This window comes from Poecilia formosa, unplaced genomic scaffold (assembly GCF_000485575.1).
Source record: "Poecilia formosa unplaced genomic scaffold, Poecilia_formosa-5.1.2 Scaffold17, whole genome shotgun sequence".
NCBI classification, from domain to species: domain Eukaryota; kingdom Metazoa; phylum Chordata; class Actinopteri; order Cyprinodontiformes; family Poeciliidae; genus Poecilia; species Poecilia formosa.
Window position 1 is genome coordinate 1,344,327 of NW_006799956.1, and position 26,624 is coordinate 1,370,950.

A 26,624-nucleotide genomic window follows, 5' to 3' on the forward strand; every position below is an offset into this window, starting at 1 on the left:
GAAGGTTCCCTGGTAGCAGTCAGTCTTGCAGCGAATCTGAAAAGGCCTCTGAATGAAGACTCTTGTTGAATGACAGAGTCATACAACATCAGCTAAATTTCTAAATATACCACAGTACTTTGTCTTGAATGACATCAATCCACGCAAATCCATCTCATTTGCTTTTGCTGCAAATGAGATGGATTAGAAAACTGTGCAGAGAGGCGTTGGTATCAGATATATCTTAGGATCTTTTTTTATTTTTTATTTTTGGAGGTCCTACTTTGAACTTTCTCAATCTCTTCTGCATCCATGAAGTCTCCTTTTTTTTTTAGCTCCTCTGACATTTGGGGTTGTATTTCATGTAATATTTGAGCTTTTGATATGCTAATTAGCTACATCAAGTTGTAAAAACAATACTTTGTTGCCTCGGTTACTCATAACTGTCCGAAAGCAAGAAAAAAAAAGTAGGAGCAAAAATCCTTCTAGCTGCACAAAGCCAGAGGGAATCGTTTTTACGTAATGTCACTAAAAAAATCCATAAAAAGGAACAAATCAGAAATATCACAAAGCTACTCCAACATAAGCCACAAAACTCTGTATTACTTTTGCATATCAACTATAATTATCAGTTTCTGAGCAAAACACCTATTAATGTTTGTCTTGACAGGTTGTCCCACCTGAGCTGTGGTTTTCTGTATCTCCTCAAAGACTGTAGTAAGAGAGCGACAAAATTGAGAAAAAGTTCAACATTTATGAATACTTATGGCTCTATAAAAACCAATCACTATAAAGAAATCAGAAGCAGAAATGTTTTTTTTTTATTTTCCCATTTGCAGTCCAAGTTATTTGCTGCAATGTACTTCTTAAATATGTCAACATACATGTAGAAGAGGGATTATTCTTGGAATTTTAAGCAATTTACAAAATAGTTTTGACTTAAAAGTCTCGTCAGCCCTTAGCTGGACTACTCCAGATCACCTCGACTTCATAACAGCCTCATGTTTAAGAAAAAGGCACAATAGCATCTTCTGGTAGCGTAATGCTGTTGGATATATGTGTTTACACAGTTGTAGAATCACTCTCAGTGGTTTTCAATTATTCATGAGCAGTGTTCAAAAATGATACCCCGCAATAATTGTTTATATTTTTCCAAGTTCTCCCCCTCCTTCTCCTCCCATAAGGAGGTGTGAATCAAAGCCAAATCTCATTAGGAACTTTGAAACGTGGAGGTGAAAAGCAACCTATTGGGAAATACAAAGATCTCCTGCTGAAGGAGAGGCTGGCAGCTGTGTGCAGGGAAGCGTCCTGGGAAGGAGAACAGAAGCCAGCAACATGCAGATTTTAACCCATTTTTCTTTGAGCATTTCCAGCACAGATGCCGACTTTAAATAATAATTGTCAGCGAGCAGTATTGATTTCCACGAAATGAAGGACACGGGTTATTTATTTTTTTTTTTCACCCCCCAAGTTTAATCTTACACGTGCAAATAATGTTGATTTAAGTAGCATGTCCTGGTAGAGGTACAAACAGCTCTCTATCTTTGATTTACGGCAAGTGGATCGAGGATGTTATGCTTTGATGCTGTACTTGCAATAATCAAGTTTACTCAGAAAACCCGGGAAGTTACTTTATCTCTTGCTGAATCAGTGATTTGCTCACTTTCAGCAAAGCCCAAGTAAACGCAGGCCTACGATCCGCCTTGTGTGCGTCAACTCCAGCAATTCATTTTTGTTCCCTCAATTTCATTCATAGCTGTCGGTAGCACTGAATATTTTCCACACAATTTTATTCACTCCAGTGCTTCTGACTGAGATCCTGCACTGCCATTTACAAGTCATTTCATGGCAGAACGTTTGAGTTTGTATTCAGGGCGCTGTGATAGGATCCCGATGTGGGAATTAGATAAAGACCGTCGTAGGGTGTGCCACGTATGGAGACCGGTTTTAAAAGCTTTTCGAATCATAACATGAAGGAATATTTGTGTTGGAAAAATGTGACTTGGTTTAGAGCACTTCTTTTTATGAAGTAACTGGATTTACTTTTCATAATCCTTAAATAAACTTCTAAGCTCAAGTACCAACTCAAGAGAGAAATGGAGAAATAAAAGTTTCCAGACATCCATTAAAAAGGACTTGAACCTTTAAAGGTTGCTCACAAAAACCTTCATATAAATTAGCACTGCATGATTAAGTTCAGAAGTCCAAATTTCTATATTTAACGTTTAAAGGAAATTTAAAGTGGAAATTATGAGTGGGAACATCTGGTTTCTCAACAACCCTGACCTGAAAATTACATATGGCTGACTTGAAATAAAACCTCATGATTTTCAAATGGAAGAAAACATGTCCATTCCTGATTTATATCTCATTAAATTAGTGACATGCAGTACTATGCAACCTCCTTTTACACTTCAGTTTACAAAATGAAAAGAAATACATTAATATTAGCTGGTCACAAAGCTCACAACTGGAACATATTGGGTTTAATGTCACTTATTGTCAGAGGTTAAAGGTAATTTAAAAAATATCCATTAGCCCTTACTCCCTAGCTCACTGTTGTTTAACACAAAACAGCTAATATGTTCGTATTCAACTTGAAAACCATATTCATGTAGTGCTATCTTTACACTTTATGATTTTTGCAGCACTGTGTTACTTTGTCACAAAAAATCAAATTAAAATGCACTGAGGTCCGTGGTTGTAACAGGACAAAACGTGGAAAGGTTCAAAGTGTATGAATACTTATGCAAGGCGCTGTAAGTGCCAGAGATTTTGAAGAACACACAATTCACTCCAATGAGAAAAATCGGCTGCCTGTGGCAACTCTATCACCCAAGGTGATTGTTACTCCTGATGAATAAAGCATGAGAGCGGTTTCAGTCAAAGCAAATCAATATTGTCCAAGTGAAAGAAACACAGCCAATATGAAGGGTATATATGTCTCTGAGTTTATTCACGGAGGAGTGCATGATGAAACCTGTGGGTAACTGCTCCGTCCACACATACGACTTTTTAAAATTATGTTCATCCAGCACGACCGGATCAGGTACAAGATCGAGAATATTCGAAGCTGCCTCGTACGGGGAGGAAAAAAAAAAACATTGGCTTCCGTTACTGGTCCTGTACCAAAAGTGGAGTGTCCCAGTTTCTTTTGTCAATACAGCACATTCACAAGTTTCAAAATGGGGGGTGAGGGACAAAAAAATAAACAAAACAAAACAAAAAATAAAAAAAACAGGTCTCGACAACAGCACAAACAATTTTTTTTCGCTCTTTTGTCGTTTTCGTCATAGGAACCAATGCATAGGGGTATACAGATAGGATACAGTATTTCAACTTGTTTTACAAAGATTCATATGTATAGGAAACGAGAAATAAAAATAACTGCACAGCAGTAAGAAAAGTCATTTGTCGAGTATAGATAGTCATTTATCGTACACACTGTAGGATAGCTTAGAAACACAGGTCAAAAGAATCAACACCATTGGAACAATTTTTGCGCGATGTTTCAATTGTACACATGGATACCCTTTTTGTCTAATTTTGGAATGTGAGACATTTTCAAGGGAAACCCAGATGCAACTGGTCATTCTCTTCAACATTTAGTCTTTTGACTTTTTTTTCTTCTTTTTTTAAAATTTTTTTTTTGCTGTTTTTGCCACCAAAATCCTAGTAAGCACACACCAAAGACATCCAAATGAAATGCACACATCGAAGCTGCAGCCGGGAAAAAGAAATCGTACTGAAATGTCCTCAGCCTAACGGCACGTCAATGGCTGCAGCGGCGCATCTAGCGTTTTTAGACAGCACACGTAAGATCACAAGTCCAAGTACATTGCTGTGTCTATAAGTACTATCATCATATTCCTATGTTACCAACAGAATAATTTAGAAACAATATATATGTGTCATCCTATCCGATAAGGCACGTTTTTGGTTAAAGAAAGGCTCTGAAAGGAGAAGCTTCTTGCATCGACTCTAGTCAGCGAGAACGGAGTCGCCAGTAAACAACAGCGGAGACGCGAGGATGGAGAGTCTGCAGTCGGCATGCAATTAAGATCAAAAGCCTCCCCTGCTGATTTCATTACACAGAGTGCCACTCCGCATCGCACTGAGTGGGCAGTGCCAAATGCTGTTAGTCAGGAAGCCGGAGCGCCATGCTGAGACGGCAGGCGGGCAGGCTCGAGGTCTGTGCAAACGTCACTCTAGCCAAGGCAGGAATCGTTAACATTCTGGGGTCTCTGGAGCTCGTTGCCACGTGTCGGCCAAACGCACCGTCCACCCGTCAGACACGAAGGGAGGACAATTAAAAAGGTCTGCCGACGGCCAGACCTACAATTTTGGGGACGGTGTTTAAATGGACAAAGAAATATCAAACCCTCGTTTTGCGACTCAGGCCGTACTCTGACATTGATTTCAGCTATCATGAGCAATTATATACACGACTGAACCCAAGCACCCTGACATCATTAAAGACACAACAACAACAAAAAGAAAATGTAAAAGGATAACAATTTGTTCGCAACAAACCGATGCAGTACCAACTGCATCTCTGACAGATCATTACCATCAGCATTAGGCTATTTTATAGCAAAAGAGGCAGAGTTATTAATGATTATTTGGAACATTACTATGGTAATAGAGAAATGGCACAACAATAAAAAAAAAACAAAGAACAAAATAAAAATGCATAAATGAATTTTGAATTGTTTTTTTTAACATATTGCTCAACTGCTACGATATGGCAAATACATTAAGTAAGAAAAAGCAGGAATCTACTGTATACCAATGTTATTGCAGGGCTAATATGAGTGGCATGGCTCCATGGCAGAATACAACTGCTTCTATTTTGCTGACAGCTAGAGAAAAAAAAAAAGTAATACACAAAGAAGAAGAGAAAAAAAATGAATCAACTGAAATGTCTTAACGAAAACTGAGAAATGTCCCTCTGTGCTTTAGTTGAAGTGGAATGTTTCATGGCACTGTACAATAAAGGGAGACAGGCTGTGCTGTTATCGATTTCCATGAGCACGAGTTGGCAATCAAGCTTAAAGCAGAAAAAAAAAAAAAAAAAACCTCCGTGTATATATACATATATAAAAAAAGCAAAAGGAAATGTTTGCGAAACCTCTGGTAAGCCGTCAGTCACACGAAGCCGGCGTCCCTGTCCGGACCCTTTGGTCTCTGTCGTAAAGCTCGGCGAGAGCACAGGCTCCGGTGGGGTGGGGACAAGAGAACGAGAGAACGCGGGCGTTGCTTCGCCCTCACGCCCAGGCATCCTGTGTGCGCACGCATGTTCCCCACACAACCCCCACCCCCCAACGCTCGTTCACAATGCGCACACTACCATTCACACATCTACGCACACAGGCTGATAAAAACACTGTCCGCACCACAAAGTGATTCCAATTAAAAAGATTTTTTTTGTTTCTTATAAAGCTTTCTGCATAAAGACTGCACAATAAAAAAAATATATAATACAACTCTTTAACCCTTTTTTCCACACCCAGACACACACACGCACACAGACACACACACGCACACACACACACACACACACACAGAGAGAGAGAAATTCAAACATCTGATTATCTGCGGTACCAGTGCTCCACAGTGGGGCTTAATTCTCACAGAGACTTTTCTCATACTGCATCCTGGGAGCAATATTCAGTGGAGCATGAGTAAGGGCTCAGACCTTTAAGGTTTGGCAAGTGAGATTTAAGGCGTACCTATGACAGCGGAACCCATCATTTTTCCCCAATCTTTTTTTTTTTTTTGATGTCTGTGTGCAATTAATTAGTCTTGGTTTACTCCACAGAACCAGAAAAAAAAAAAAAAAAAACAAAAAAAAAAACAAGAAAAAGAAGCACACATCAAAACGAGTCCCCCCTCTCAGATTTTTGCATTTCCATACTTTCTGCTCTGGAAAAAAAAAAAAAAAGGAGAAAAAGAAATAAGCCCCTGTAGTCACTGGCGATCTCCCTCTATGTCTTGGACTTTTGTCCCTCCTCTCGGTGGGTTAGAGATCAGTCATTTTGTTTTCCAGGGCGGCCGCAATCTGCTGCAGCCGCAGGGTCAGCTGTTTACTCTGAGCAGCCGGGTCGTCATCCAGGGATGCGATGATCTGAAAGGGACGACGGAAGGACGGTCATTGAAATGATCGACAGAGCAGTCGCAAATATCAAGAGATGAGGGAGGGGAGGAGGAGGAGGATTTGGATGAAGGACAGCAGAAGGGTAGTGCTGGAATAGTAAAAAAAAAAAAAAAAAAAAACGGGAAGAGGTGACGAGTGTGGAGGGAAGACGGGTGTCATTCCCCATCAACAGTCACGTCATTTTAGTCGTTATTGTTTGTGAGCCCCTTTTAGGGGAGACTGACAGCCCCATTTGTTTATCCGATTTGTTCATTAGGTTTTGTTTATCTCCTCCTTTTTGTGACCTCAAGTGGCGACACACAGTGGACTTTAAAAAAAAAAAAAAAAAAATCAATTCCCAAAGCAATTTTCCAATTCACATCCCACAGAAATGCTTTCAATTAAAATTTCACACAATCTCTTTTCTGGCATATCAAGAGTGAAGGAGGAGGAAAAAGAAATGCAGTGGGCAGCGGTGCATGCAGTGGAATGGCCCTCCGTGGGCGCGATAGGAGAGCTGGGAGGTTCTTACCCCGTCGTAGTATTTGCTGGCGTACTGGTAAAGCTGATGGAGAGCCACTTGGGTGTTCAGTTTGTCGGTGTGAGACTGCAGAACATAAAAAGACAGTTTAAAAGTAAGAGATTCGACGAAATGAAAGAACTAAATTGCGCACAAAAATTGCCCTTCCCCCCCCACTGGTGTAGATAATGACTCTACCTGAATAGGCAACTTAAAAAGTGGTTTGTGCAAAAAAAATAAAAATATCGCCCAAGACCCAAGATACTATAACCACTGCAATTTGAAGTAATTGATTCTATTTAACAATCAGACATAAATTGGCTCATGTTTGCTCAAAAAATGTTTCCTATTTAAAAGTTGAGGACTCAAACAGTTCCAGTCAAAATATTAAAATAAACGCCACATAAAAACGTCTTCAGATTCCAATATGTTTTTCTTGCTTTCTTCAAAACTGTCTGCAAAAAATAATAAAAAAAAAAAATGTAACACCAACAATTTCAATTCAGGTAAAATGTGTTCCAGCTCAAGTCCTGGAGACATTAATGGGGCCCCACTTAAAATGCCACCAGATTTTGATTTAAACATTCAAAAAAAAATTTAAAAATAAATAAAAAAATAAAAATAAAAAATGAAATCATAATACAATGCAAAGCAAAGTCTCTGTGCTTATTGGAAGAGAGGATGGGACACACAGGCTGCCATACTAATAATTAGGCACAATGCTTTTATATTACACTCTGACTTTACTCTGGAAGCAGTCATAAAATTGATGATGGTCTGTCTAACCTACCCTGAACCCTTTGCTTGCAACAATTGCAGCAAATTTAACATCTGCATAAACACAAACTCGGGCCTCAACAGCAAAAAAATAAGGTTGTTTTGTAATTCTTTTTGGAAGTTAAATCAAATTAAAAAGTTCATAGAAACTGATCACCTTAAGAAAAAAAATAAACACCTCAGTAATATTTATTACAAAGTTATTGTTAGTGGCACCAAACCAGTCGAATTTAAAGTTGAACTTATCAGTATAAATCACTGTGAGTCTATGCCGCGAGTCTTTTTACACGTTCTTTCAAGGGGCGCCAAGAAATTTGTCTGCACCAGTAATTTTGAAAATAACTTGAGGGATGTGGATGTGAACACATCACAACGGGATTAAACAAAACTGTCAGGGTGCATTTTGCAAGAAAATTGCATGCTTTAAAATAAAGCAACAACCGTTGCTGGGAAAAAAACAAAAAACAAAAAAAAACAAAAAAACTGAAGATTAAATTGATAGAGAAATGTAATGCCTCCCCTCGTAACGTGTATGTACCGCGTAACATTTTCTCTTTTAAACAGGGTGGAAACCCGTTGGGCTCGCCGCCTCGTTCTGGGCTTAAAACATTTAAAGCAATGTCGACCATGAGCCAAAGATAATGACAGATGCGTCTCTCACCCGTGACACTTCCGCCAAATGAGTGTTCATGTCCTGATCGCTGACAGGGACCATCTGCCTGATGCCCTTGTAGTAGCTGCACACACATAAAGAACCGACAAGAGGTTGTAATCACTCTGTTATGCAACTGCTATTAAAAAAAAAAAAAAAAGGAAAGAAAAAATGGTCTCAGGGAAATCTGGAGGATTTTAAACTCGACATGAAAACAGATGGGAGAGTAAAGAGCACCACACTTACTCATCCACCATCTTCTTATAGGTGGAGATCTCCTTTGCATAGAGTAGTTTGTTACTTGGAGAGTCCTGTAGATGAAATAAAAAAATGAAAGCATGACTAAAAGTACATACATCTACATGTCAAATTCAGTAAGCATCAATTTTAACTATAAACCAGTTTTTAGGACTATTGCATGCAATGAAAGAAAATGAGAACATTACAAAATACCAATTTTAGAGGGTTTTCAGTGCAGATGTGCAACATTATGGCCTGAATAATCATAGGGAGGATTGCTGACTTAACAGTTGTCCAGCAGTGACCCTTTCTGTAGATCGGGGATGTCACAAACGACAACTCCCAAAGAAAGTCAAAGTGAATTAATGGAAAGCTCAGTGAAAGGAAAAAGTGTGGTGCAACAGGGCTCACAAGCAGGGACAACCACAGCCTTCTGAGGACTGTGAATAGAAACCCAATTGGGAGTTTGGGAAAAATGCGTGAAATCGACGTTTGAAGAGCTACAGCACACACACATCCCAATTTTGACTCTTCCAGCTGATAGAAAAACAAAACCAAAAACAAAACAGCTGAAATATCCCTCCTGGTGTCTATATCAGACGTTCACATTCTGATTTACAACCACTGACATACTTGAACCGACCGATGATATTCTAATTCATTGACATGCTCCTGTATATTCTTTCATCTTGTCTTGCACCTCATTCCCACTCCTCTGATTTGGGCCTACTCACCCGGCTGAGTTTGTGCTCGCTCTTGGTGCAAGCATCCATGAACGTCTGGGCTATGACTGACAGCGACGCGTCCACCACTTCAGACACGTGGACGTCGAAGGTGAAGTGGGGATTCTTGAGGATGTTCACCCAGAATCTCAGCGGCAGGCTGGACAAGTGAAAGGGGGAAACAATAAAAAAACAAAGATCACTGTGATTATCACCATTAACACTTTAAAACTTGAGGGAAATCTCGACGGTTAAACTGATGTAAGTCGAGGAGGCGTGCCGGCGGGAAAGAGCATTCGTCTGTGGTTTGAACCGACTACAGTAGAAGGTAATAACAGGGGTGGAGAAAAGCCTGCTTTGTATGCGTCAGTGTTATTCAGAACAATAGCCTTTTACTGTCTGTTTATTTTAGCGTTTTGCTCAGAGCTGACCTCACTGTAAGTCCACGCTCCCTCCACGCTAACAAACAGAGATTAAGAAAGCCGAAGTAGCTGCAGCACGTTGACCTTTTCAGCTCCTGCGCGGCTTAACGTAAAGACCAGACTACTTAATGTAACGCCCCGGCGCTTGTGCTAATTTCCCTCCTGAAAACGAAACAAAACAAAACAAAACAAAAACAAAAAAAAAACACACGCTTAGTGCTCTTCTTTCCGCTCTCCCTCTCATCTTATGAATTCATGAAAAACGCCCGAAAATACAGCAGTTTCCTCAGCTCCTTCCTCCTCCTCCTCCTCTTCCTCCCCATCTCCTCCCAGATCACCGCAAACATCCCCGACATCTGGGAGAGGAGAGACGCGCGGCGTGTAAAATTCATCCTGATTTGGTAATATCTTCTGGGAAGGCTTCGGTTAGAATACAATAGAAGCATAAAAATAGCTGTTACTATAATCACAGAATTAATTTAGCTTGGGAAATAATTACCATGTTTGTTTGTTTGCTATGCTTCGTACACACATTCATATCAAATACACGGCCCTCGGTTGACTTGATAAACAGAACGGGTGGATGCAGAATTGGGCGTAGAGTATAGTAAGTAATTAAATCGCTCATCTCGTGTCCTTGTGCGGCTGCTCTCCAGCCGGCGGCGCGTCAATCACGGCCATCTACATGCAACACGTCGTCTTGTGCGCTTGAGCCTCAGCCGACGCGACACTAATTTATGCACTTAAATGTCACATGGGAGCGCAGAGATTGCAAATGCAAAACCAAGTACGCTCAAATCGCGCATTTGCATTCTGCGCTTCCCGGAACAAGTACGTTTTTATTTCTTAGAGAGTTATTGTATCAGAGAGAGAGCGTGAGAGAGAGAGAGAGAGAAGAAATAATAATAATAAAAAAGTCAGATCGCTGCTGGGAAGACTTCCAGCTGTGTTTTTGTTAGTCAAAGAAGGTCTGAAATGTGGGCAAATGCTTGTACTGTACTGTGTTTCATAAGGTGATGCTGCAAGTTCACATTTTATTACTGAGAAACAACACGCACATCTAAAGAAACATTAAAAGATACGTATTAATCCGAGCACATCTTTTTGAAGCATGAGCAGGTCCGCTCCATATGTTTACGTTTGTGATGGTGAGAGAGGAAAGGCGCAAGTTCCAAACACCATGTCGTCATGCAGGCCTTGTCTAGTGGTTGCTATGGAAACTGGGTTCACCGTGGGGTCAGTGGCTTAATGAAACAGGCCTCTGTGTCACGCCATATCATTACCCCGGGGAAACCGAACTTCATGTGTGGAAAACCTTTGCAATAAATCTTTTCGCGAGGAGTCCCAAATAAGCCACAGCATAAACCAACGAGACCGAGCAGGTCCAGGTAGAAGTGGACAGTGATCCGAGATAAGTGGGAGAAAGTGGCTACAGCGGTTTACAAGGTAAAGTCACATTCCTGAAGCAATCTCGCAGAATGGAGCTGGACCCTCTTCTACCGTCAAGTGGACAATGTTCCGCAAACGACAAGGATGATAAATGAGGCGAGTAGAAGCTGGAAAGGTCCTTGTGATTTATACACCGGCTTCTTTTCTGTGAAGGAGAGTCTAATTATAGCGAGCGTTTGGTCTAGAAGATGCAAGTTTTGGGGATATGCTGCTGGTGTACGACTGAGTGGGAAAACTACAAAAATAAGTATTTGATGAAACAGTAAAATCTAGGCAACAAGTATTAGGTGGATCTCACTGTTCGTTTGTGTGTTAATCTCGGGTTGCAGGAAATGCGGGGAAAATATGATTTCTGATATTGCGAGTCAGTCTGCCTCTAGTCCGGGTAAGTACAGAGCAATAAAGCAAGCACAGGCTTTTATTGGATACAGAATATCTGTGGGGGAAAAAAACAGCCTGACTGACATGTTTTCTCTTAGCAATCAAATGTAATCTGACAACGTTAATGCTTTCTTAACCATTAGAACGACTTAAAAGCCTGGAGTGTCTGCTACATTTGAAGCATCAAAAAATGTCAATGTTTTATTAAAAACTAGAAAAATGATCGATTCTTTTTAGTTGATGTTATTTCACCTGATCAGAACAGAACAAGCAGCAGAGAATCTGGTTGAAGTACAATATGTTTCCCATCTTCTTACCTATTGGTCTTCCAGATGTGGATGGTCTCCTCGTCAACATTGTTGTGTTTTAGCGCTTGTTCATCCAGGAAGTCAAAAAAGTATTTGACAGCTGGTGGGACCACGGCCCCGGAGCACAGCACGCTGCGGAAGAAGTCGTCCACAAACTGCTGCAGCGTTCCCTGAAAGCGGACGGACAGAAAGTGAAACGAGTTAGCTGACGGTTATCGACGTTAAAGCTCCGAGACGGACCTGGGAGAAAAAAAAAACACTGGGTTTGAGCTTAGAACATTTCTGTTCCTTCCTGATCATCTGATACCATTTGGACCCCCAAAATGCTCCAATGTCAGGAGGTATGTACAGTTTTGTGTTTGTCTGACCTTTACAGACAAAAGTCGAGTCAGGTAGATCTCTGTAATGGCTTTGGTCATCGACTTGTCCTTTATGCTCCCTCGTTTGGATTTGATCTCATCCAGCTCGTCCTGCGGCCTCACCAGATGGAAAACTTTGTCGTCGTCCAACAGAGCGTTTCCTGTTGCGGAAAGACGAAAAGTTCAAACTTTTACTTCAGATCTGTTTCGTTACCTCAGTACGTTTCTGATGAATAAACATGAGGGGGGAATTTTCAGACAGATTTGAAAGAAAGCAAACACAAGATAAACAGCTCTCATGAAATGTGTCCCCAAAAAAGACTAAAAATGCATACAGTTTCAGCATAATACAAAAGACTGGAATACATAAAACATATATTAGCATGTTTAATGAGAGTGGGGATATTTTTTGAGGAACCCAAAGAAAACAAGACAAAGAAATGCATTATAATCCAAACGCCGTGATACGTTTGATCTTTTGGATCGTATGTGTTCATTGTGTGTGCTGACGGATACTTACGTTCTTCGTGGTTTTCCTGGTTCTGGTCGTAGTTCTGCTGTGTGTGAAGCACTCTGGATAAAACCAACGTGGCATTGTCTCGTACCTGCAACGCGCAAATGTCAGAAAATATGACTTTTGATTTTGATAAACGCATTGGCTTGTAACAACACTCAAATGCAGTCAAAAGCAGAACTTTATCGTGATTCAGTTCCATAGACAAAACATTTACATCAAGCGTAAAAAGTACGATACATATTTATGTTCAGCCCCATTAAGTCCATGTCCATGCTAACGAAAAAGCCCCCCACCGTGTCCCTACACGGCTTGCTGCGAAATGCCAACAACAGGAACACAGCTTCCTTTTCTTGACACATTTCCAGAAAGACTTACAGTTTAGGTGAACAGCTATGTCTATGCATATTTTTGAAAAATAATTAGAATTTTATTTCTTTTAGAAAACATATGAACTACTTTATGCTGGTCTGTCACATAAAATCCCAATAGGACACATTGGATTTGGTAGCTGGAACAAGGCCCTTGGCTGTATTTCAACTGTGTTTCTCCATCCCATTTGTTTGGCCCAGAATTTACTTCCAATCAATGTGACTGAGCAGACACGAACAGTGGGTCTTAACCGTGATATTTAGAGGCCGGTTACTGCGGCACACCCCGTTATTGACCGCACATACGCTGTGATTAGTGGCACTCTGACACGGGCGATGAATCCATGGCAGTCAGGCCGAGGTCTGAGAACAACGGAGAGGCAGGTAGGCTCAAAGGAGGCCAAGCCGCTCTGAAAGATCAGGATTTAAGTAGCCGAAAAGCACGGCAAGCAGGGGATATTACCGCCGTGACCTTTATTGTCTCACGATCGATACAGTGGCGAGAAGATTTAGTGACATTCAGTGGGGAACCAAAACTGGCAAGCAGGGAGGGTCTGGGAAAAAAAAGCACAAGTCTAAAGAGAAGTGGTTGAGGAGTTTGATGATAATATCCTAGCTAGCTAGTGAGTTAGTTATTTAGCCAGGTAGCAACATGGAGAAAAACTCCAAGCTTCTTCATGATGCGCACATTTTCTCAACCATCAATTATGTACACTGACTGCTATCTTGTTATATATGGCATAAAAAGTCCCAGAATATTTGTCTGAATATATGTGTAGGATATTTATGGAGGCAGAATTTTTACATTAAATTTACAACACAATGCTCTGTGGGGGTCATAAGCAGGAGTGAAGAGAAATGTCCTTGTCATGAATCCCCTCTTTCCCCCTCATTATGGTAATTCTTTCCCCCCAATAAGTGACTTGACAGACATAAAATATGGCAAAGAGTCACAGCCGCTGTGTTGTGTGTCATACGTCAACTTTGCACGTAGATTTTGAAGCTATTTAGCTAACAGGTAGAGAGACTTATTTTGCCCTAAATACTTCATATTAGAGATGACAGATTGTGAATTGAAGAATAGATGTATTCTTCTTCTTCTTCTTTTTTGTTCTTTATTTCCACTCGTACACGCAACAGCAAGAAATGGTGTAAAATTCAAACCTTTGGCAGTTTTGTGATGAGAACAAACAATAACTCAATATGTGCTAATGTATTCAGGTCAGAAAATCTGCTGCAGACAGATTTCATGCAAATCGCTCCAATATGCAACTAAGACTGACTGAAGTGAAAATATTAGGCTCCATTCGCTTCTACACACCCACGTTTATCTACTCATCTCCCCACATTCTTATCAAATCCAAAGCCTTTTTTTTTTTTTTTTTTTTTGCAACAGTGATTGTTAAGCTACTGCATTTAAAGTTAGGATTAAATATTTTGCCGGTACTCACATTGTAGTGTGCCAGAGTGTTGATGCGTTTCCATCTGCCTTCTTTCTGGGAGGTCAGGTCCAGATCGGATAAAATCTGTCCCGTTGAGCCGGGACGCCACTCTGTCAATGGGAAAAGGATGGAAAAACTTTGGAAAAAATGTATGTTTTCTTTTTTTTTTTTAAGTAAGTACACTAATTATGTTATTCAAGGCAGGCACTCAGCTTTCTGCAGGGGTTTCAAAAGCACAACACGAGGAAGTTGGGAGTGTAGAAAAGACATCAGTCTTATGAATAATTTAGATTTAATTAAAATCTGTGTTTTGCACCCCAACATTTTCTGCATCGCTGCAGACTTGACAACGCACGTGATGTGCTGGATGATTCACTTGCGAGTTCAGCAAATATACGGGAGCCATCTTTGTATTAATCGCGAACAAAGATGGCTCTCTATCGGAAACGTCTCGAGAAATTAGATCTAGAGCGTGATGCGAGTGGCTTTGATGTTATGGAGTATCTGTGGAGCTTTAGCCTTTTCAAGTTGGTCCCAACGGTTCCTGACTACACTGGAGAGAAAAATTCAGTTAAAGGATGAAGGATTTCTTCATGTTGCTGAAATGAAGTTAAACGTTCAACAAAATAAGGCTTTGTTTAATCTTAATGAAAATATTTGGGATTTTTATCATTTTACAACCGCTTATCTGAAGTGCCTGGTGAAAGTGTTCATACTTTGAAACCTTTACAATGGCTGTCACATCGCAGCTTCAGAGTAGATCACACTTCACTGGGATTTTACTGGCGGGAAACACAAACAGCACATGACTGAAGTGGATAGAAAAGCATAGATGGCTTTTCAAGTTAGTTCTTTTATTTCTTTTTACAAAATTATTTTTAAAATGTGGCATGCACTCTGTATGCGGCTTCACTAAATCAACACTTTGTTCTTTTCTTCACAAACTTTGTACTTCCAGAGGCTGTTTTTGCTCATTTATTGTGAATTAGTCTGCATTTAACCAAATTTAACCAACAAGAACTGAACTGCAACATTGAAATTTTGTCACAATTCTCAATTGAATTAAACTTCGGGCTTTGACTGGACCATTCTACCAAATTTGATTTGATCTAAAAAGACAAAAATTGTTGCTCTGGCTTTCAGGTTGTTGAACCTCCTCCCCTGTCTCAATCTTAATTTTTATTTTTTTTATATTTCATGTATTATTCTGCATTTACCCAAATAGTGCTAACGAGTTTTTCAAAGCCTTATAACCAAACCTGCTTTAAATTTCTCCACACTTGTGACCCGTCTGCTGTGTCCCTTGGTCTGCATGATAAAGTTTGTTCACTAATGTTCTCTAATAAACATCAGGTGGACATTATTGACTCTGTAGATGACTCATTACAGTAGTTGTAATTTTCTTTATGGGGCTGAATACAAATGTCTGAAAGACTTGAGATATTTATTTCTACAAGAAAAAAAAAAACAAGAACCATTTTCTTTTTCACAGCTATGAGCTACTGTGTGTTGGTCCAGGTTTGTGGTGTTGACATGACCAATGTGCATAAGCTCAAGAGGGCGCCATGTCACAGGACTCATTAGAGCCTCTTCTATTCTTACCCAGAGTGACGCTGTCCACCTTGGGTCTCTGGGAGTAAGGCAGGTTCCTGTATACTTGCTCTATGATCTTCTCCTTCACCTGTGAGATGGTGTCACAGCTCAGCACCTTGACGGGTGTCACGTCCGGACCCTCACCTTGAACCAGCACCTGCAGGGTCTGACAGGTAAACACACAGATATATATACACATCGTTACCGAGCCGGAGACAACATGCGTACCACCATGGAGTACTGAGAATTAAAAGCATGCAGACAAATGTCCACATCTGCAGCCAATTGGGATGCTACCGTTATGGCAACCGGGCATTTCAATGCACACCCACCCACACACACACACACACCCACACACACGCATGCTGCACTGATACCTGACATGACTTTTGTCACCTTGGCTGGCTAATGACCAGGACTCAGCTGGAGAAAACCCTGACCCACGTCACCTACTACACTCTGCCAGCTATTAGAGATAACTGACCACTCAGTGGACAGGGAGCAAAGAAATTCACAGCTGAAAGCTCATAAAACTGATCTGTATTTGACGTGAACACGCTGCGGACTGAAGGCAGAGGTAAAGATTTCGCAGGCAGATAGTGGGGCATCTGCCTGCGAAATCATACTCGTTTCGTTTTTTTTGTTTAGTTTTTTTCCCCCCTCCACCTCTCCCTTCCCCGTGAAATTAAATCACAGAAGGCGATCCATCACAGCGGGAGACGTGTAATTCAGCCTAATTTGATAATTGTCCTCGACGACGCCATTACCCATGGGTCTTTTTGTTTGTGCTGACTTTAACAGAAAACAGCTGTGCTCAGATTAGTGTCCATTATTGAAACACAATACTAAAATGAAAAGTGCAGGCTTCCCCCGCCCCTTACTCCTGAAAGCTACCCAAACGGATGCAGAGCACGCGCAGGTGCCAAGGTCGAGGAAAGGTCGCTGAGGGGGCTTGTACTCCATTCTTGTTCAGACTTGTACTGTGCTCACCTAAACCACACGTTTTACCGCTATACTGGAATGAGTCGCTAGGGATGTTTTTTTTTTTCTTTTTTCCGCTCTCTTTTAAGAATGAGAACACTGGCAACTGGAAATGGATGTCACATAAAAGCAGGCTTGTCGCCTTAAGATTTCTTCCTGTGTATGGCTACCATGGCAACACCACAGAGCATGTGTGTGAGCATGTTTCTGTAGCCCATCACGCATGAAACACTGTGTAATCAGAAAGCGGTGTGTGTGCAGTCTTTGTGACAGGGTTTCCGAAGATGTATGTGGATGTGTGTGTGTGTGTGTGTGTGTGTGAGTTTATCTCACCAGGACAGAATACTCGACATCGTCGCCCAACAGGCCAGTGTCGTTGAGGGTGTACTTGGCTTTCTTAACTCTGGCGTCCACAGGCCCCTTTTCAATCTGGTGCTTGATGGCTCGGAACAGTTTGTATAAGGGCTCGCCTGCGGTGTCCTAGTACACGCACACACACAATGGCACACACACACACACAGGAATAAAAACACTTAGGGGAGGTTTTCTCTGATATTATCAGGAAGTTAATTGTTGTCAGACGACTCACAAATTCACAACATTCACGCAAACATCAAACCAGAGAACGCCTGCTTGTTTTCCTTTAAAAAGCTCATTATTAATCTGAACATTACCCTGGTAATGACTCAAACATGACAAAGCATGACTTTTATTTTGAAAAGTGTCAGGGAACTTTAACTTGGAAGGTTAATCACTTTTTCAAGAATGCCTAGGGGTCCATTAGTAATGTGGAGCTGAGCTTTACAATCAATTAAAAAAAAAAAAAAAAGGATTTCATTTCGTAGCTTCAGCATGAGTTTTATTTTGAAAGAATCCCGCTTTACATCACTGCTTCAGTTCAATTAATAGTGCAGAATATACTTGTACAGTAACTATCTATAAAATATCGAGGCTTGTCTTTTAAAACCCACAATCTTGAAAGAATAACATGAATAACTGAGTATGTATGAGCTCCATTTTAAAATGGCTACATTTCATTTTTCATCACTGCTTTCAATCAATTACTAATATAGATCCACTTCTACAGTTTAACTTATGAGTTATTTATCTTTTATTTTTGAAACATTAGTAATCCCGTTTTTATTGCTGGTTTTATGCCGTTAGTAACGTAGAACCTACAACTGCAGAACAACGTGACAGATATGGAAATCTATATATGACAGTATTTATAAGCTTTATTTTCAAAGGCTAACAAGCCTGTTTTTTTGCCAGTGGTTTAATTTTGTTTGTCAAACATCACTGATGATTGCAGTATTCTTATCAAAGCAATATTTTTCCGTTTATTGTGAAGAGTATCCAAACGCTTTATTTCAAATGTCAAAGGGAATATCTTTTCTGTTGCTAATATTTAGCAAGAATCTAAAAGTTCATCACCATCATGTGCTTTTATTTATATAAAGAGTGCAAAACACCATGTAAGTTGATCAAAGAGGAACATATTTCATTTTGAACCAAAATCACTATGTTACTGCTCCTCGGGTATTAATTACATCCCCAGAACGATCCCATGTTAATCACAGTTGCTTATGTTGGTTAACATTTATAACAAAAATCTGCAGTATGTCTTGAAGAAGATGTAACCTCAGATCTATGCCTCGTTTAATAAGCACACATATGAAAAATTGTTGTAACTCATCCTCCATCGCTCCTGCTCATACAGCAGCAGGCGATGCTAATTTATTGCTGTTTTTGCCCCCGTCGTGCTGCAGAGGAGTTACTGAAAGTTGATTTTTAATACTGTATTTTTTGTGTTTTTTTTTTTTTCTTTTGATGCGAAGACCAATTAATATGCCTTCACCTCCTCAGTCATCAAAACCAATTTAATGGGATTCTACGGTGCCAAACATAAATCCTGCTACCTTCAAAAACTGGTAAAGGCAGATGGACATCCAGTTACAAAGCATCCTTTCCACCACCGTCTCTGATCTGAAAAACAGATGAGATGAAAACATCAAGGTTGTAAATAATATCAGTTTTAATTTGAAATGCATGAGCAGACAACTGAGTGCATGGCAATGAGATGGATGGCTGATCAGAGTGGAAATTTTATGGACAGATTCAATTATTTACATAAGGGTTGTTCGAGTTCCAGATCGATCAGCTAACTCTCAAAATAAATAAATAAATAAATAAAATAAATAAATAAATAAACCACCACTGAAAGCAACAATAAAGATAAATAAAACGGAACAGCAAACATCTCCATTATGTGGTCCTGAAAATGCCGAAACACTCGTGCGTTTTCTGAACAGCTAATCAGCGTCAAGATATTTTAATCAAAATCTCGTGTCAGCGGTCACTTGACGGGCGGGTGACACCCATTGTTAACTTGTGGCATACCTAATTAGATGTCTCGTGTATAAGAGGGGCCTGTGTTTGTACAATGGCCTTATCAACATAATGAGCTTCTCCGCTGGGGAATAATTAGGATGTGCACTTGCTGCTTGCAGCTAGTCGCAGCCTGCCTCGGCACAGCAGACAGTCCGGATCGCGTAACCCCGTCTCAGGGGCGACGAGCGACTGTTGAGTAATCAGGAGACGATTTGACACCGACGGCATTGTTACACCAAACAGACAAGCAGCCTGGACTGCGCCGAGGATGATGCATTTCAAAGAAATCAGGTTTTTTTGTTTTTTTTTGAAACAACAGAAGAATTTTAAAAGACTAATCTAGTTAGCAAAGTCAAAAAAAGGGGAAAAAATTCAGATTTTAAAGTCAACATTATTAAATTAAAAACAGCATTTGGGAATGTTTTGATGCAAATCGGATAGTTCTGGTCCCAGGTTTACGTCAAATCATCACAGGTGTGTGTGTCACATTACTTTTTATATGGTCCTTTTGCAAAGGTGGGATGATTGTACAACTTGTAACGTAAGTGAAATTCAATTTGTATTTACAGTAGATTTTCTCTCCTATGTATACGGACTCGGGGTTGGAGAAAGTCACAAATTCACTCTTGTGAAGCTTATTATTGTTTTCAAAGTTCATTGCAATTAACATGACATTTATGTTAAATGTCTGGTGTAGATACTCAGTCATCCCTGACATTCCTAAGTGCTCCAGTACAAAGCAACTTCACATCTTTTAATCCTTTAAGATGTTTCGCCTCTCATCCAAAAGGCTTCTTCAGTTCTGAATATTCTGGAAGCAACAAGATAATAAATTGTAGTTTGAACAATAACATTAATAGGGCATTTTAAGTCACTAATGGGACAATTAGAACATGCAAGTTACTGCTGGTCCAACCCTTTATTCAGCACAATATTCACATCGTTGTTCAACCATCGAAACATATCCCGAACGACGCGAGTTGTTTTGGTTAAAGAAAAAACAACAACAAACACTTAGATGAAGACTCAGAGTTGCAGAGTAGGTGTTGGAAAGATGAAATCTGACTTAATCTTTTCATATCGTTAACAACAAACTTTGAGCGAACGACTTACATGTTCGAATTGCTACTTCAGTTCCGAATAAAATTCATAAGCCATGTTCCTTCAAACCACGTTGGAGAACTGAAGAAACTTTTTGGATGAAAGCTGAAACATCTTCAAAGAAATTAAAAAATGGAAGCAATTCTACTGACTTCTAATTAAACGCTGAGGATTGTCCTGTCCTTATCGAGTGAGAATCTACACCAGATGTTTCTATCAATGACGACTAAAGTCACTGTGGATATTCTTATCTTCAAACTGTTTCATACATAATTCATTTTCTAATTAAAGATTTTAAAAGCAAAACTCTGTAAAAAAAAAAAAAGTTATTTGTAGATTTATTACGAGTTTTACGAGTAGTAATCTGGTCAGAAATAACATTTTAGACGTTATCAAAGATGCTAAAGATGAACAACAGTCATCTGTGAGGACTGCGGTGGGATCCAAGGACAGAAAAGAAAAACAGAAGGAAGAACAGAAGGAGGAGGACTGGAATAGACCGAGCTGCAGTCTGGCTCGTTCAAAGAGGACTACAGTAGTCAGTGCGAAATTCAACCGAAAATATGGCACCGGAATAAAACAGTCCGATGCATCTTGAGCCGATTCCCAGTCCGCCTCAACTGGCCGACGAGATCGGTGCGAAAGTCTAGAAATGGAGAGACGCCTCACAGAGCTTCAGCACGAAGACCTTTAACGACCCGTGAGAAAGTTTGACTAAGTTTATCAGAAAATTTAATATCCACCTATTAGCTGTTCTCCTGATCCTGCAGGGGCAAAAAAAAAAAAAGGAGAATACTACTAATAAATCTTGAATAAATGTGGTGGCAACCAATCTTGTCAAACGAAAGATACTTTACTTATGTCAAATTTGAGCTGCTGGAAGTGCAAGTTAAAAAGTCGGAAGTTTGACACAAAGCAGCGCGTGCAGCTGGCTCGCACTCACCTGCGCAGCATCAGCTTGGGGTTCTTGCTGTGGACGTACTCCTCCATCAGCTCCAGCAGCAACGTCCTCATGATGTCCGTGTAGTATTCCAGCTTCCCATGCAGGGCCACGGTGAGCAGGGAGGCAAAGTACACCTTGGCCCTGGCGTTGAAGTCGTGACTGCGCTCCAAGGTGCGGATAAACTGCAACATGCAGACACAGGCGGAGGATGGAGTGAATTAAACATGGCGACGAGGCTTACTCACGCTCAAGCGAATCCTGCATGATGTGCTTTTAAATTATCAAATGACTAATGCCAGGGAAAATTATAATCATCAAGGTAATTTTAGTTTTGCCCTGTAAAAACATTGTGGCTTAGAAATGATCCCAATTAGTGGGAGAAGAATCCCCCTACACACACACATACACACGCACACACACACACGCACACGCACGCACGCACGCACACACACACGTACACACACACACACACACCATTAACACCTCAGAGGTTGTTTCTGTGCCAGCAATATTGGATTAATAGGAAGCTTCACACGTATCTCCCAGCTCAGTCTTCTGCTATTCTGATGCCGTATCACCATCTAGAACATGACAGCCCTCAATTTAAAGGCCAGCAGTCTGACTTTAAAATAGACTCTATTTTCACTCTCAACACAGTGACAGGAGTTAAGCTGGGTTTTCAAAACCAATGTAGATAGAAGGTGCCAAACTGAATCAGTTTAATATAAATATTAACTCCATGGCACAAAAAATACAGTGAAAAGTGATACTTAAATGATTTATCCTTGACCGAAAAGCTTTTTAATTTCGTTTTTGGTCCCAGAGGACATTCACAGCTGTGATGAAATACATGGAAACTCAGAGTTAAACTCCAAAAATACAATCCTGATTTCTTCCTTTGATCTTTCTGATCACTGCCAACAATCGTTTTTGTCATCGTCGTACGCATCGATACCCAAAATTCAGTGCTCTGTAGGCGACGTCACTCCTTTCATTTTACACATTTTTTTTTTTCCCACGTATCATAAATTCAAACATGGAACTGAAAACGTTCAGGCGCTTCAAGCGAGAACACAACTGAAAAGAAAAAAAAGTTGCAGATATTATCCGACGCGCCCGCAAAATAACACCGGAGATAAATGCGGGTGGGAGATCTTCCAAATGAAAACTGTCACAGGAACAAATGGTGAGTGTTTCTGCAGCTGTCTGCGCATAAACAACTGCATTATAAATGCACGTCTTCAGCTGAGCTTTGCTGCAAGTTTGTTCTGCCACAGAGGGGGCACAACCACTGCCTGTCCTTTGAAATGACATTTATGAAAATGAGCAAGAGATGTAGATTTAAATGTGGACTGTTGATTGTTTTTATCCATTTTGATGATGAACACGAGTCAAATGGTGCAGTAGTATTATAAAGTGTACAGTGCAGATAGTGTGTTGACAAAACGACAGAAAAACAACAAAAAGAGTTAGTCCTAAACTTCGCAAACGCTAAAAGACTTTAATATTTAATGTAGTAGAATATTACCAGGAGTAAGAACTTAGTTTGAGATTACAATGTTGGAATAATCCAAGGTAATAAGCCTAATTTTCCTAGTCTTGATCCATCTAACATATTGATTTCTCGCCAAGTTTATAGAAGCATAAAAATATTGTGCAACAAGCTTAGCAGCCCTTTTCAAAGTTTATAGCAAACCACTTGGAATAAAAAGTAGGGCTAACTTCTAGCATCTGGATTAAAGTGGTAAACTAACCACTCTGGTCTGCTGGAAAGTAACTTTTAGGTATAATTACGTTAATCAGAAACGTCTTGGAGTTCAAAAGGTTGGAGAACTGGTTGAGCGCCTGCGACACGGTCGCCCTGCGGGCCTGTGGGATGTCCAGCTTCCCTGTGATCATCACGTCATTGGCTCCGTCTTTAGACGGCAGGAAGAAGACCCGGTCGGTGTAGGTCTTGTAGTCCAGGAAGGGGATTCGTCCCTCGCTCAACTCATTCGTATGGTCTTCCATTTCAATCATCAGGTCTGCAAAATGCAACAACATGAAAATTGCCGTATTTTTACCCAATAAGCTGTGGGATTTCCCCCTCCCCCCCGTTTCCTTTGTGCACTGCTGATCTGTCTAAATTACGTTGTTAGAGATATATAAAAAAAAAAAAACCTTCCAGGAAAAATCAATTCCACATTAAAAGACCGCTTTTTATAACCGTTTTTTTGCTAAACCGCTTTTCATACTGATGATAGAACAAGACTAAGAGGGAGAGCTGAATTAATTGCAGTGAAAAAAAATATATAATCACAGCAATGAAGCACAGCACTCTTCATCAGTCATTAATCACATTGCTGAGAATTAGCAGCTGGTTTCCCATTACCGGTGAACTCCTTCTTGCAGCGGTCTCTGACGCTCTCCTCCAGGTTCTCCAGCTGATGCTTGACTTTCTCATATTCTCTTTCGGCCTGTTGACTCTTTCTCCTAAACTCATGCAAAGAGGAGAGGAAAGTTGCAACAGTGGGTCCAATAAAACATTTCATCTGCGCTGTGCCATGGCGATAAAACAGTCTCAGTATTCACAAATGCACAGAATTAAGATTCACAAGTATTTCTGATGCAAACATGAGCAGCGTTGGTGGCCCTCGCATGTTCCAAACTCTATTTTCACTGTGGGAGCTCTGGCACCGCCACCTTGTCGTTAACGCCAACGCACAATTTTTACTTTGATGCTCGCACCAGTGTTCACATCTTCATGTGTTTTAGGGGGCCGGAGGGGCACATATTTATATTTTGGCAGGCCTTCAGCCTTGTAGGGTAAGTAAAATAATCGCTTTGTGTTTATGAAAAGTGTGATTTAAATGAATTATTACCTTGTTTTAATAACTGATCATATAAAGAGCAGAACTTTAAAACCAAGGCTATTATTATCTTGGGGCTGAGGAAAACTACAGGGCCAGTAAATTTACAAAATCCCGAACTGCTACCTTGATTTGGCTTCATTACAAGAAATTCAACTTCTTGGCTAGCACAGTTTAGTAGCATGGCCCCTCTTACACAGCTTGCACAATTAAACCAATTAACATTCATAATTAAAAACTTCTCATAACATGTGGATGAGCAGCTGCTCCACTATTGCTGCCTTTAGTCATGTTGAGTTGTAAACTGTCTACAGCGCTGTTGAAATGGGCTAATATGATTGGCTTATACACAAGTTACACCCTCCACGTGAGGTGTGTTCTTGTGATTGGCTGAAATAAGGACGATATCTGTTTCCCTGTTAAAAAGATGACATTTGTGGGCTGAGTCAAGTCAGGGTCTCTTAACTCGAAGCAAAATTCGCAGACCAGAATCAGCTGGTAAATGAAGATACATTTGTGTTTGCATCAAAAGTACAAGTGCGAATCTTGCATTGCATTTGTGAATCGTTCTGTGCACGTGTGAACACTGACACTGTTTTAGCTCCGTACTATACGGCAAAAAAATGTTTTTTAATTCTGATTTATAATTAAATCGGTGATAGTGTGAATCCCCGCTACTGCATTTTACCACATGGGAGTGAGCCTAATTCACCTGTAGCAGTAGACTGAAATGATGATGATGAGCAGCATGGGCACAATAACTGCAGGGATGATTATGTAGAGAGACAAATCGTTCTTCTTCTCATACTGCACCGAGCCGATTACCCACTCTCCCTTTCCAAACTTGATCTGTGGATAAACACAGTGGGAAACTCTTACAATGTATAGAATAAAGCACGTTCTACCCAGAAACAGTCAGTGGCAGAGAGCGTGCAAAGCAACACACAAGTATACAAATGTGAATCTGCTCCTATTTCGACTGAAATCCATTTTAGTGACGAGAAAATGAACAAGGTCGGCTTCGCACCAGCAGAAAGCCAGTGTGTCCTACATACTGACCTTCAACGAAATGTTTTTAACTAAATATATCACGTAAATTAATACATTTTATTTTAATAACTGAAGGTCACTCTTCCAAAAAACTAATTGCAATTACACAAAACTGCTGTGACCAATCCGTGAAAAGCCTGCGGTACAAACTGGGAAGAAACAATTATTATCGTTGATTACAATGAAGAAACAAAAACTATTGCTAAAATGAAAATCCCTACTTTAAACCCCAAAAACCAACAGTACACTTGGGATTGTTAAAGTAACTTTCTTTACTCTTGGTACAATAAGATCATCAACAAATATCAATATATTTGAACAGATGATTAAACATAATTATATTGGTGCTTCTAATGCAAATGGCCTATTGAATGATGTAAGTTTTACTTTTAGAGAAATAGGGGTGCTTATGATTGTAAACAGTGACAAATAAGAACATTTTATTGTAGTTTTAAATTGCTAAAAATGCCACAAAACATGAGAACATTTTAAGTCTACATTCTTTGTACAATCAGCAACATTCGTACAAAGCGTATGCAGAACTGCTGCTGTGAAACGGCCACCGTTTCCTTTTAAATCAGACAAATGTTAACACGTAAAATTGTTCGCCGTCACATTATGATCTCCATTTGCTGCCAAAACGGCAGCACTACAAACTGGGATGCACAGTTTATCTTCCGACACCTTCTTATCAGAACAAAACTAATACTCACTCTTGTCCATTTTTCTCTTTATAGCATAACTTTGAGGATAAAATGTTCACTCGCAGCCCAACGTGTCCCACTCGGTAACCGGTACCACTATGAACAAGGGATCATCGGTGCAGCTTCGCCCGTCAGTGATCATAATGTTATGCCAGATCCCAGTGTGCTCTCCTTTCTTTACTGCACACATCTTGTACTGTTGATAGTCCAGTCATGTTCCTTAACTATGCAGCACAGAACAGCCGCAGAAATGAAACAATAGCTCACTTTTAGGTACTACCCATGGGAGAGATTACTCTATTCATCACAATTGTGGGTTGGATATAATTAAATGTAATTATAGGGGCCTGTAGCTACAGAGAAATTCTTCAGCTGGAGAAAAGGAAAAAAAGAAAAAGTCTCAAGACGTATAGAGGACATGCCTAGAGAACCAGAGCCGATACTCATAATGAATAGCTGTTCTCCTCTACACCTCTGCATGAGGGTCTGGAGTTTTTGCAAAGAACATTTAATCAAGTAATAATGTTTCTTAGTGCAGATTTGAGGGATGTGTGCTTTTTGATTTTCTTCTCATTTACACTTCCACTCCACTGCCAAGGAGGACGTTCTCCACTTTAAAGTTTGTAGCTGCAAAGACTAAGAATGCACTGAGAGCCCGAGTCAAGTTCATACAGGAAATATCTTCATACAATGTGGACAAAGAGTGCACATTAGGATGGATAGGATGGATGGAAACATTG

At 40.2% G+C, this 26,624-nt stretch overlaps 1 protein-coding gene across 2 annotated transcripts in view; it reads right to left on the reverse strand.

The window, feature by feature from the left end:
- Window positions 1-2,907: 2,907 nt before the first annotated feature.
- The window catches only part of plxnb2b (plexin b2b), a 169,551-nt gene continuing 145,834 nt past the window's right edge, over window positions 2,908-26,624 (reverse strand). For both annotated transcript variants that reach the window (XM_016668776.1, XM_016668777.1), the window contains exons 23-38: window positions 24,843-24,979; window positions 23,653-23,753; window positions 23,076-23,305; window positions 21,282-21,463; window positions 18,766-18,832; window positions 17,180-17,326; window positions 15,875-16,031; window positions 14,282-14,382; window positions 12,466-12,550; window positions 11,955-12,106; window positions 11,596-11,756; window positions 9,039-9,186; window positions 8,311-8,375; window positions 8,074-8,149; window positions 6,648-6,722; window positions 2,908-6,106 (exon numbers count right to left, since the gene is read on the reverse strand). In XM_016668776.1, coding sequence (XP_016524262.1) covers window positions 6,002-6,106; window positions 6,648-6,722; window positions 8,074-8,149; window positions 8,311-8,375; window positions 9,039-9,186; window positions 11,596-11,756; window positions 11,955-12,106; window positions 12,466-12,550; window positions 14,282-14,382; window positions 15,875-16,031; window positions 17,180-17,326; window positions 18,766-18,832; window positions 21,282-21,463; window positions 23,076-23,305; window positions 23,653-23,753; window positions 24,843-24,979 — 1,989 coding nt within the window. In that variant the 3' untranslated portion in view covers window positions 2,908-6,001. The remainder of the gene's footprint in view (window positions 6,107-6,647; window positions 6,723-8,073; window positions 8,150-8,310; window positions 8,376-9,038; window positions 9,187-11,595; window positions 11,757-11,954; window positions 12,107-12,465; window positions 12,551-14,281; window positions 14,383-15,874; window positions 16,032-17,179; window positions 17,327-18,765; window positions 18,833-21,281; window positions 21,464-23,075; window positions 23,306-23,652; window positions 23,754-24,842; window positions 24,980-26,624) is intronic.